Source organism: Phaenicophaeus curvirostris, chromosome 3 (genome assembly GCF_032191515.1).
Source record: "Phaenicophaeus curvirostris isolate KB17595 chromosome 3, BPBGC_Pcur_1.0, whole genome shotgun sequence".
Taxonomy (NCBI): Eukaryota; Metazoa; Chordata; class Aves; order Cuculiformes; family Cuculidae; genus Phaenicophaeus; species Phaenicophaeus curvirostris.
The window spans coordinates 80699324-80711626 of record NC_091394.1 but is presented as its reverse complement, the minus strand read 5'-3'; the positions used below and the strand labels follow the sequence as shown (position 1 = coordinate 80711626).

General features: G+C 39.9%; 1 protein-coding gene across 2 annotated transcripts; it reads right to left on the bottom strand.

Moving 5' to 3' along the window:
• Positions 1-1122: 1122 nt before the first annotated feature.
• TRHR (thyrotropin releasing hormone receptor) lies at positions 1123-10896 on the bottom strand. Of its 2 annotated transcripts, XM_069853135.1 has the most exons (3): positions 9929-10896; positions 1978-2364; positions 1123-1191 (listed from the first exon to the last, which is right to left on the bottom strand). In XM_069853135.1, the coding sequence occupies exons 1-3, from the start codon at positions 10721-10723 to the stop codon at positions 1186-1188; spliced, it is 1188 nt and encodes a 395-aa protein (XP_069709236.1). In that variant the 5' UTR covers positions 10724-10896; the 3' UTR covers positions 1123-1185. The 2 variants fall into 2 exon arrangements, with proteins under 2 accessions (XP_069709236.1, XP_069709235.1); XM_069853134.1 differs by lacking the exon at positions 1123-1191 and having other exon boundaries at positions 1957-2364.
• Positions 10897-12303: the final 1407 nt, after the last annotated feature.

The following is a 12303-nucleotide window of genomic DNA, read 5'->3' as shown; positions in this document are numbered from 1 at the left end:
GTGAGTACAGACTAGAAACTGCCTTTTTATAACATATTTTTTTTGTCTCTGGCTCCAGATTTTCAAAACCAGTGCTGAAGGTCATGATGTAAAGGGAACATTACAATGAACTAGAAAAATTAAGAAGTAGCAATGCTTTCACAGTGTATTCTCTTTTCAGTCAAATATGCAGCCAATGAATCTTTCAAAACACTTTGTAATGTCCTGAAGTATTCTAATGGATGTCTTTTGCAGCAAAAACTGAAAAAAAGTTACATTTTTCACTGAATTTTCTTCTTTACCCTAGACATTATATATATTGAAGCTATATAAACTCCTTGTAGTGGTCTGAGACACAATTACCATTGAACTAACATAAAAATAACTGCTAAAAGCCTGTCCAATACTGTTCAATACCTGTCAAGTTCAGACATGATTCAGTATTAGTAGAGACTTACATATAAAGTGGTACATCTATAAACTAGCTTGCTATGAGAACTAAGATTTTTATAAAGTTTCCTATTGACTTTTAAATTTGTTTATTCCCTGCTGTGAATTCATTGACTGGTCTTCTTATTTCATGCTATTCAAGGCAACAGAAATGAAAAAGAAAAAAAACCCAAAAGATGTCATGCTCTTTGCCTTCAAATACCTGCTTATTGAAGGGTGCTAAGATGCCTGCAATTAGATTTGCACTGCTTTGGGCTGAAAGAGTCAATGACAGGTAATTACTGTAATCAGCAGTAGTTCTGGCAGCTGTCTTACAGGCTCTGCTGGCACTGCCCAGTGTATAGTGAGTGTTCTCAGGACACACAGCAGCCATGTAGGAGGGCAGCCCCTCTTCTTGCCTCCCACCTTCACTGGGAGCATCATCCACTGCCCTGCTCTGCATCCATGGAGATATCCTGGGCAGCCTTGCTCTTTCTAAGAGAGCAGACTATTCTTTGGCCAATGCATGAGAAAGAAGATTTGGGTATTCCGCTGCAGCTAACTCACGTACTTAAAGTTATGTTGTATTAAGTGCTTCATTCAGTTAGATTCAGTAGTATGTTCTTTTCATTCACAAAGAGGCTGCTTTTTCTTGTAGGATGCATATGGTAACACCTGCAATTCTGCGAGCAGACATGACTTTTCATTTCATAGAGCTTGGTGGGAACAGAGCATCCAAAGGTTTTATACGACTTCATACTCAGAACAAGGTGGGCTTCAGGCCTGAAATAAGGAGAGAACCAAAGAAAAAAAAATTGTCTCCCATATTGTAAGGTCTCAGGTACACAGGCTTATAAACAGTATTTAGGTAGTATTATGTAAGAAAAAACATTTTTAAAAGAGTAACATGTATCATCATGTAGAAGACAGCTGAGTTAGAAGGTTGAGCTATATACAGGGATGATGCAGACAGCATGGAAATGAATGTTGCTTTTAGAACTCTAAGAATGGAGTGCTGGTGTGGGGGAGACCCGTGTTTTCTCTTCACTCCAGCCACCTGGTGGCACTGGGCTAACTAAACTCAAGCTGGAGCTGGGGTCTGAGGCATGAGAAAATGTCCCATTGCATTCCCACAGGCAGCCAGAGCATGGCCCAGGAGGAGTCACTGTGTTCAGACACCAATGCCCACCCTCCTGCTAGACATGTATGTGAGGCACTGTGCCCGAGTGCCACTCTATGATGGTCCACCATTGCCTTCTACTCCTCGGGGAGTAAAGCTTACCCTGCAAGTTTCTCCTTATCCTTCTCCATACCCAAGATCCTCCCAGTCGCATCATGCTTGGCACAAGGCGCTTTGAGAGCCCCGCTTTCTAGAGCCAGGCAGTACTCCCTTCCTGCCATACCATGACACTGCTCTTCTTGGTGGTGCATCATCTGTCACCTCCAGCCCTTCCTAGTCCTTCATTGCACTGCCCCAGCTGAAAGCTACCCCATCACAAGCCCATGCAAGTCAACATGCTCTTGTTCATGAGGACTATGCACCAAACATTAAAATGTGTTAACTGTTACCTCAGATGACAAACAGGTATCACCAAGTGACAGTTTTGCAGAGGCCAGGTAAGTGTCGGCAACAGTAATATCTTCTAGTTCAGTGCTGAAGTGATCAGACTCTTTGATGACGTTATAATTCCGGGCCATGCTGTAGTTTGTTGGTTTCTTGTCCTCTTTCTGCTGGCAGTTGCAGAGTTTCCTAAAGGATGCTCTGAATTTCTGAGACATGAGATTGTAAATTACAGGATTGATGGCACTGTTTAAATAAATACAGATTCTGCAAAACAGCAGGAACCAGTTTTCTTGGAAGGGACTGGAGAGAAAGGAATTGACCACCACCAGTGTGCGATAGGGCATCCACAGAAACGCAAATAAGATTACCACCACAGCCAGCATCTTGGTAACCTAGGGGGACATAGAGGTAGATGGAAGAGGGGCAGAAGGTTAGTACTCACCTTGGAAGGAACATGTACATTCCTACATCTGTAGAGCCAAAGTTAAACTACAGATAAACTCTTGAGCTGGGAATGTCTGTTCAGTATTAATTTCAGAAAAGTTATCTACAATAAGAAGAATAAAAACAAACAAACAAAAAAACCCCAACTGGCTACAGACTCCTAGTTTTTGCTAAATGACTTTTCCTTAGTGATATCCTAGTAAGCTAATTGTTACAGACCTGAGAATTTGCAGCTTCTCAAGCTGGAAGGAGGTGTCAAGTCAAATGGGAAAAAAAGGTGTTTAAAGGCCCTCAGGGCTTCTGACCCAAAGATGCTGCAAGTATGCTCTTGAATATTTTTGCACCTGATTTTGCATTTATAGATGAACCCAGCTGTCTAAACACATGATTTAGACAAAGGTTCTTTCCTATTCACACCAAAAATCTTCATTGAAGAAAATTTGGGATCTATTGGCAGAGTTATGTGGGATAAAATGGAAGTGCCGGAGATACCAACACATTCACAACCATGATCTGATCTGGAGTAACATATGGGAAAAAGAAAAGGAAGTGCCTAGCCCAGGTTGTGATTCCACAAGCACATTGACCAAACAGTGTATAGACTCTTAGCTGCAAAAAAAAGAGACTTAGGTTGCTTCCTTTTCTTCCCATCTGCTTCTCCTGACCTCTTGCTTTTTCTTAAAAAGTAATGAGCTGCTTGCCAAGGTAGGTCACAGAACAAGCATTCTTGGAAAAAAAGATTTCCCTCACATTTTCAAAGTTTCCTGTGCAACAGGCAAGTGCCCTTTCTATCCTTCCTTTTTAAGTTCTTTCACTCTCTTCTTCCTTTCTGCAATGCCTAGGTCTTCAGGACATTTTCTTGCTTCTGAGCAGAACAAAACGATTCAAATCTTCAGAAGAAAAAACATTAATGTTTTAGAAATGCTGAGAGTTCCTAGTACTTGTGCTACTAGAGAAAAAGAAGCACTGGTAGCAAAATGAAGCACCTACAGGAAAAAAATATGGTAGAAATAACTTTTCTCTCTCATACTGTATGCTGTAAAAAAAATTGAATCTTGGTTTGTGTTACTTGTTAGAAAATTATTGTGAGATAAATGCCTGTAACCGCAGCTAATGTTTGCTCAATTGCTATTCATTTTGATTAGGATACAGTCAGTAAATATCTTTTCTGGAAAGTTAACAATATGGATGATTTGCAAGTACTAGTAACAGGCCATTTTGGAACAGCAAACACACAAATTGGTAAACTAATGCAATTATACGCAGACCTGAAAAGTAAACAATGTAACTGTTGCATCTGCCTTTACAACTGCAATGAAGAAGCTAGAACAAAATGTTGGAAGAACAGCTGCCTAGTAGGCTAACAAGACATGTGAATTCAGCCTACCAGTACCACTGAAACTAGTGCTACCACTGGGACTGACTAGGTGATCTCCAGAGGCACCCGTCAGCCTCAGTGATTCCATGAAATATGTCAAAGTATTGGAGGGAAATTTCTTAATCTAAGGCCCTCAGGGATCTGGGACAAAGTCCCTTGTTGGTTCATGATCCTTTGGAACACACTCAGGCTTTATTGCCACTGCATGCAGTTTTTATCCTAGTTCATTGACAATAATTACAGTTTCCCAGTGCTTCATGAGGTCCTCACACATTCAGACTGTGGGTTTAATTGGACAGCTCTAAGTTCACAGTCTGTATTTGCTGCTGAGTAAGCAGAAATCAACTTTAATTGACTTCTTTGGGAACTGCGATCATCTATCCAAATGATTATACAGTTGTTAAATACATCTTAACAGTGAATTTACATTGAAGCTCCTTCTTTGGCTCTGAATAAAGTAAATGGGACTTTGAACTGCCTGGCCTTAAGAGATACTCTTTGTCATGATATTGTCTTTTAATTATATTGATCTGTATTCTGTTAAGCTTTGAAGATTCAGATACTGTAACCTGGGATCAACTGAAGGGTGCTGGAAAATTTTGCTTGCTCAACTTCCCTCTTCTTTAACTTGAGATAATATGTAGACTAGAAGTACTTCTTTCTATTTTCTCAGATTCAAGTCGTGCAAATCACTCAGCAGAAATACTTTATGATTTCTCTGTGATCAAAGATGTCTCACTGAACTATAGAATGATTTGGTTTGGAAAGGACCTTAAAGATCATCTAGTTCTAATCCCTCTTCCATGGCTCATTGTACTTTCAGTCACATTTTCATTTTCTCCTAATCTTCCACTAAAAAAAAAAAAAAAAATACGCCACTGTTTATCTCTGAGATCCCTTATTGTCAGTCAAATGCTTTCCAACAGTATCGTTCAGACTAGGAAGGTTATTTTCTTTGCAAAGCATAGCTGAAAGCACATTTGAAACAGCTATCAACAGTGCAATCAGACCTAATAATGTTTAAGATTTTTCTTTAGTCATAAATTAAACTCATACTTGAAGGTTTACCTGCATGTTTCAATACTAAAACCAAGTGTTACATTTGTTAATTCCTTAGGGCTTAACAACACAAAGCCTTGAGCACAAATTGATTACTCTGAACATGGAGTGTACCGAAATCCTGCTGCTTTCTGGAAGAGATCTTTCTTCTGGAGAAAGTCAGATGTTGTCTGCTGACTTGAAGTGGCTGATCAAAAGCTCTGCAGTTAGCTTCTGACAAAGAAGAAGTAGAATGAACTGGTTTCTGTTCCTTCTGGGACACCACTAGCATGATGGAAAGCACAAAGTGAGTTGGAAATATACCCCCATGTATGAAGGAATGCCTGACTGTCAAATAAAGCTAGTTTTCTTTTTGAAAACCTTTAAAATGCACCTGTTTCAGCCTGTTCTCCAATACGGTTCTGTAAAACAGAATAAACAGTGCACAAGTGGGATTGATTTAGCTCTTCAGAAGTGGATGTAAGAATGCAATTTGACACATTCTATGGGTATGTGTTGGTGCTCCTTTCCTTGGCAGAACTTTTTTACAATGTAAACAAACAACTTACAATTTCAGTAGTTGTCCAATATCAGTGGTAACAGAAAAGTGTTGGAAATGCAGATACAGTATGAGAAAAGAAAGCTTATTTTGCTTCTTTGCCTCTCTTTTGAAATTTGAAAAAAAAAGGAATCATTTTTACATCTGTTTTTTTTTTTTGCTTGTCTTCCCTCTCCAATTTTGTCTCTCAGTGCTTTGAATGAAAACTTCAGGGAGCCCTGAAGAGTCATTTGAAGGCTTTGTCTGTTGGTGGTTGTCGATATGAGGGTATTGATCCCTTAGTAAACAGATTTTGTTCCTATAGCTTTCCAAACATTGGAATAAAAAAAATTCCTAGAACTAACATAGTTCAGTGGCTTTTAAATTGTGTGGGTGGGAGGATAAAGGCAGAGAATGGAATGAGTAAGCAGAGGACTACTTTCTCTTAGAAGCCCTGATTTTTGTTCATTAGAGATGTACTGTAACTCATCCCTAGGCATCTCACATGAAAAATATTTTAAATAGGCTGAACTCACCATTCTGAAATATATCCCAGGCCTTCTTTCCAAATCATAGAATGCTCTAAATTGCTGGGTTTTTTTGTAAACAAAACAGGAGTCCTCTGACCACCTGACCGCTTTTTCCTGTTCAGTGCTGGTGTTATGCCTGTTTATATCAGAGACTGAAAACATCTGTTCAAATGAAACTGAACATGGTTCATCTGTGCTCTTTCAGCAGCAGCTACCTCCCTCCCTCCTGTTTATCTCACTGCTGAGCTTCTCCCCAGCCACATTTTCTCTGTTTAAGTATCTGTCTTCCATAGTTGTAAGGAAACTGTAATTTCACTCTATATTCCCTTCCTTCCTGAGCGCAGAGTTATCCTAGATGCTATATTAGGGTTGACCCCCCTCCTGCCCTGCTCTTTCCATTGGTGCCAGGTGTGAGGAAGCATCCTAAATTTTGAATCCAATATAGTTTCCAAGTTGGCCTTTGTGTTTTTAGTCTGCCAGCCTCTAAATCTGTACTGACTCTCACGTCAGAAACCTATGCTATGTATTGCCATTTTTGAAAAAAAAACAACTGAAATTGCTTAACTGTATGACTCGTGATATAAAGTATTGATTGTATAGAAGACTAATTCTTGGAAGCAGACATAGAAACAGAGCTAACAGTAAATATACAGCTATGTGCTAACACAGTGACATAGACTAAAAAAAGTCTGAAAAACAACTAGATGATATAGTCAATTACTGGCATGAATTTGAAACTGCTTAAAATAGTGCTTTTCAACTAAAACATAACCACTGTATGACAAGGCAGAGGAGAAATTGCTTTCTTACTGAGGTAAAAAGTAAGTTTTGAACTTTTTTTAGGGATGGTAGGCTTTCTTAACATAGATGAGGTAATGGTAAGTCCCACAAAAATTAAAGACCTAGCAGTCTGGGTCAAGCTACATACAGATTGGTAAAGCAATCCAGGTCAGACTAAGTAGGAAAATGGATTCACATACTGCTATATTGGATTAATCATCATCAAAAATGGTTATGAAATTCTTGAGTTAAACCTTCATAAAGGATAAAGAAACTTATCTAACTTACTGTTTCATTCTATTGTATTATACAAATGTGAGAAGAGTCCTGGAGCTGCTCTGTGCTGGACACAAACAGTTCCATACAGCTCAAAAAAACCCACCAGTGTGGGAATACAACAGAACATTGGTGAAGAGGATTCTAAACACACTCCCATCTGAGTAACATATATAATACCCACCATTGATAAGTCCCATGTGCTTAACATGAAGGACCTTTATGTTTAGCTAACATATGCCTATGATAAACTCAGAGGCATCCCTATCAAACATCCTTGAGATTCTTGTCCTGCTCTGGGAAAGATCAGAGCACAGCAGAGAAATACACCTGTGTGAATCCTTGATACACAGGCAAAACCAGCAGGTTCAAAACCACACTCTCTAGCAAGGACTGAGCTCTGCGGTGCCTTTGTCCCCACTTCCATGCTTCTGCTTTACTGTTTGTTTTTTTCAGAAATCCCCCAGTTTGGGAAGTAATGAAAATAAATTCACTCTTTGCATTTCATCTGTGCTTTGTGGTTGCTCCTGCATTCTGCCTGTGTTGCCTCATACAACAGGACACAGCTGAGTCCATCAGCCAAGCTGGTGGTGCCTTTGTGAAAATATGTTTAAGATATGCCAAAAACACTGGAAAGAAAGAGGAAAAAGGGAAAAGAGAACAAAAAAATGAGAAACAGCACAGGAAACATCAAAGCTAGAGAAGAAGTTAGTCCTTGGCAATGCAGACACTATCCAAAGGGACTGCAGCTCATGGAGGACCCACACTAAAACAGAGGAACAGAATAAGATGGAAGGAGCAACAGAGACTAACTTCTGCAACCTGACTGCAAATATCCTTGGCCCTACGCTGCCAGTTGTCTCACAGAAAGGACTGAGCTTAACTTGTGGCTATAACAAGGGGCAATATATTGGCAATAAATGAAGTTAATTTTCCCCAAGTCAAATCTGCATTGTCCATGACAATAACTGATAAGTTATCTTCCTGATCTTGACCCATGAGTTTTCTTGCTCCTGGTCTTCCTATTTTCCACCCTGTCATGCTGTGAGGCACAATGAGCAACGAGCTAGGTGGGTGTTTGGCTGCCAGCATGAACCAATCCACCATAGGAACATGCACAATTTTTATTTTGCAGAAACATTCTTGGATAAATACGAGAATTGCTGCAGCAGTAGGTAGTTTACACCACATTTGCAGTCACTTTTTCTGTAGATCACATGTTGGACATAATTTGCAACACTTTCATTGTAGTGCAGGCACAATTCTGTGAAGGTATACAGACAGTTTTACACGATAGCAGAACTCACTATGAGAGCAAACTGTACTTTCAGCTATACATACCTTTGCCAGCACAGCAGGGAATTCTCACTTGTATGTCTTTCTAACTGTTGAATTTTTAGGGTTTTTTTAAAACATGGACTTGTGTTTTCACATTTTACACCACTGGCTATATTTTGCATGTCGCTATTATATAAAAAATATTACTAGTAATGCCACACTATCCTTTCTTTCCTTCCTATGTTTTACTATATGCAAACGCTAGTTTAACTTATAATGGTGCTACTTTAAGCAATCAGGTTACCTATGCTCTTAGAAAAAGTCTTGCTGTCATTACAAGACATAAAACACATCACATTATAATCCTCAGTTTTTGGTTTTACAATATAATAGAATTCACATTCAGCAATGCTCAGTGTAAAGGATCTGCATTATTTCCAAGTGATGCTGTGCACACATAAGAATATATTCTGAAGTGATATTGACAACCTGAAAAACAGATTATCTTCTTCTACTAATTCATGGACACAGAAAAAAAAAAAAACCCACTATTAACTATAATTGGAGTCACATAACTAAATATAACCTAGTCCACATGTTTCAGCCATGCATTTCAAAGTATGGTTCTAGTGTTTTGTGAGCACTTGACAGTTAAGTTTTGCAGTGAGAGGTATCTCTGTAATAAGGGAAAACAGTCCCTCTCATTAGAACAGCAGCATTCTACATAAAATAAGAAGAATATAGAGCTCAACTCATCACCCAAGAGGGAACCATGCAGTGCAGGGAGGTAGAAGCATCCCACTTGGCAAAGTGACCCTCCAGGGTGCCATACAGTGGCTGCCAAGGGGTGTGAGCCGAGTTGTTTAATATGGAGCATTGCTTCCCAACATTCGCATCCAGCTGACTGACCCAACTGGAGCCTGCTCCGAAGAGCCAGCTGAGAAGCAATACACTTTGCATTTCTCAGCCCTGCACCTCCCTGTGCTACTTCCTGCATGTTGTGTGAGTATGAGACAATCATTAATTGCAAACAGCCATAATTTAATCTACTAATGGTATTCTACTAGTATAATTACACATTGCAGCATATATATTTAACAATATAAAAAGAAGGTAGTCAAACCTATGCTTTATCTTTTAGCCATCAGCACGAAAATATATTTTATGAGAGACAGAATAACAAAGACGCTTAGCATTTACAAAACACTTTTATATACTGACTTTCTTATGTAGGCTTTTCACAGGAGAACTAGAGACAAGAAAAGTAACAACTTGACTGCATTTACAAAGTGCCGTAGTGCCTTAGCTGGGACAGAACTTCAAGTCTTCTAAAGCTGCAGGATAGTTCTTTCTCTTCAGATCTCAAAAAAGAACTCGTCACTTGTATATTTGGTATGATTACTAATAGGCTGTAAAACAAAAGAACTATAGCTAAAAATGTTTCATTCTGTATTGAAACTTTCTAATTTATTTTTTATATAGGAAATAAAATACTGTTTTATTGCAGTAGATAAAAAAGAATAGGCAAGAAAAAAACTATATTTGTATCTATATGTATATGTCTCCCAGAATTTCAGATTGACTACTTAGCAAAAAGAGAATATATTTTACCTTCTTCTACAGATTTAGACAAATGATCTCTAAAACAAGTGGCTTTTATGTTTCCAAAATCTCTTTCAAACTGCTGTTCCTACCTGCCTTCGAGACGCAATAGTGCTATGGAAACTCCTGTTAGTCATCTTGGAATTCACAGGCTTGCTTTGGTGAGGCACATCATTCCTCCATGTCTTAGAGTTTTCTTTTGGGTCCGAAGGGATGGGATTCAGGAACAGTATTCTAGCAATCAGGCCATAGAGGACCGTTGCCAATACCATTGGCACAACGTAAAATATACCGAAGTCCATCATATAGATAGGAGAGTAATAACTCCTGGACACCTTGTAGCCACAGGACACTACTGTAGTGTCTTTGTAGACTACTGTATTGAGGTCTAGCAAGAAAAACCAGAGCATACAGTATATAGAGGTGAAAGCCCAGACAAAGATAATGATCTTTTTGGCTCTTGAAAAAGTGCATAGGAATTGAGCTTTGATTGGGTGGCAGATGGCTATGTATCTTTCAATGGTGAAGGCAGTGATGGAAAAAGAGGAAGCATTGATCCCTAAGTACTGGAGATAAGTGATGCAGAGACACCCTACATAGCCATACACCCAGGATCTATACAGACTTTCCGTGATATTGGGTAGTCCTGCAGCAACAAGCACCATGAGGTCTGCTACAGCCAGACTCACCAGATAGCAGTTCGTGGGAGTTCTCATGTGTTTGGTTCTGAGGACCACCAAAACCACCATGATGTTGCCCACGATGCCCAGTCCACAGATGAGGATGACCAAGAGAATGGTAACCACTTGGTATTCAACTGTAACAATCTCCTGGCTTGATACTGGCAGCCCAGTTTGGTTCTGCTGGTCCCCTGTGCTATTCTCCATCTTCACCAGCCCACTGTTTCTTCTGCCCAGCACTCAAGTCTCAGCACAGGTTTTTCATGGTCCCCTGCAAAAGAGTGAATGGAGCAGAGCGTGGGTGAGCCGTAGCTTGAGAACACATTCTCCATGCAGTCACAGTCCCATTCCTGAACCGTTCTCCACTCCCCTGAAAACACTTCTTTGTAAATTCAGTTACCAGCCAGGTTAATCCCTCTAAGACTCCAGCTCATTCTCACAGGCTAAAAGGCTGTTTTTTTCAAAGCTGGTTTGAGGCATTCGTGAAAACACAGCATGTGGGACAGGAGCTTCCCCCTCCTACAGAGAAGGAGGAGGCGCAGCGGCAGGGAAAGCAAAGCCCTCTGTCAGTGTCAGCTGGCTAAATCACTTCACGAGACCACGCTGATCTAGTCCAGACAGACTTCAGCATCACTGCTTTCCAGGAGGAGTTACAATGTGTCGAGGGTGGAGACAGCAGTGGGAGGTGAAAGAGGGATTTGCAAAGCCCCACAGTTTTTTCTACTTCACGCTGCTTTCCTTCTGTGCTCTCAGACAGCTCTCTCATGTATCGATCACATTGACTCACTCTGGTAAATGCAGGGGCGATTGAGTGGCAACAAAAATACACCGATTTCTAAAATTCTGACTCCTCCCATGTCGCTGTCCGTGTGCAAGGGACGGTAATTCACATTTGCCTCCAGCTTTGCAGGGAGCCATAAGAGTCACTTCAGAGTTTACAGAAAGAAACATATCCCAGCTTTTGAAAACAGCAGGAAAGACTGTGTTTCTTTACTTTATAGACAATTCTGTTGAAAACCTCTGTTGCTATTGCCGTCATCATTATTGAGACCTTTAAGCTCTTTTCTGACTTGTAGCACAGCAATAAAAACATCAGAGAACAAATTGCTTCTTAATGAGATCAGTCACACACAGATGCATGCACACACCGTGTGTAACTAATCCACCACCATTTCCTCAATGAAGAGTCCACTCCGGTTGAAGAAACTCCTCCTTGTTCAATCAGTAGTTTCCTTGCGTAAAACGACAGAAGAATCAAAGACTGTTGGAAATAACTGCTTTGAGATGTGCTGACCAAAGCCCTGTCGATGCAATAGCAGGATTTGCGAGCCCACCTGGCGATGGATACAAAGCTTCACTGTCTCACTTAGGAAGCAATCTTAATGCTTCAGTGAGAGAAATGATAGCAAACTCTTCTGCAGTGGTCTGTGAGGAGCCCTTGCGAACTGCCCACCACAGTCCTTCAACCCATTGTTTCTCATTGTGGTAGAGTGTTAAAAGCTTGAAGATTGAATCTGCTTTAAAAATCCCCTTTTTTTCTTCATTTAGAGCAGTTGTTTTTGCTCTTTGCTCAGGAAGAGTTAAAACAAATATAAAATGTTTCACAACTGGAGAAAGGCACCTTGGATTTCAAAACCAATTTTAGTTTTAAGTGAAAAGGATTAGCATAGGCACATGGTGTAATGTTTACAGAACTGGGATTTTAAATATGCTGAAACAACAGGTGGTGACAAAAAGAGAATACCACCTGAATCATATCTGGAAATTAGACTCAAAACATTTCAGAG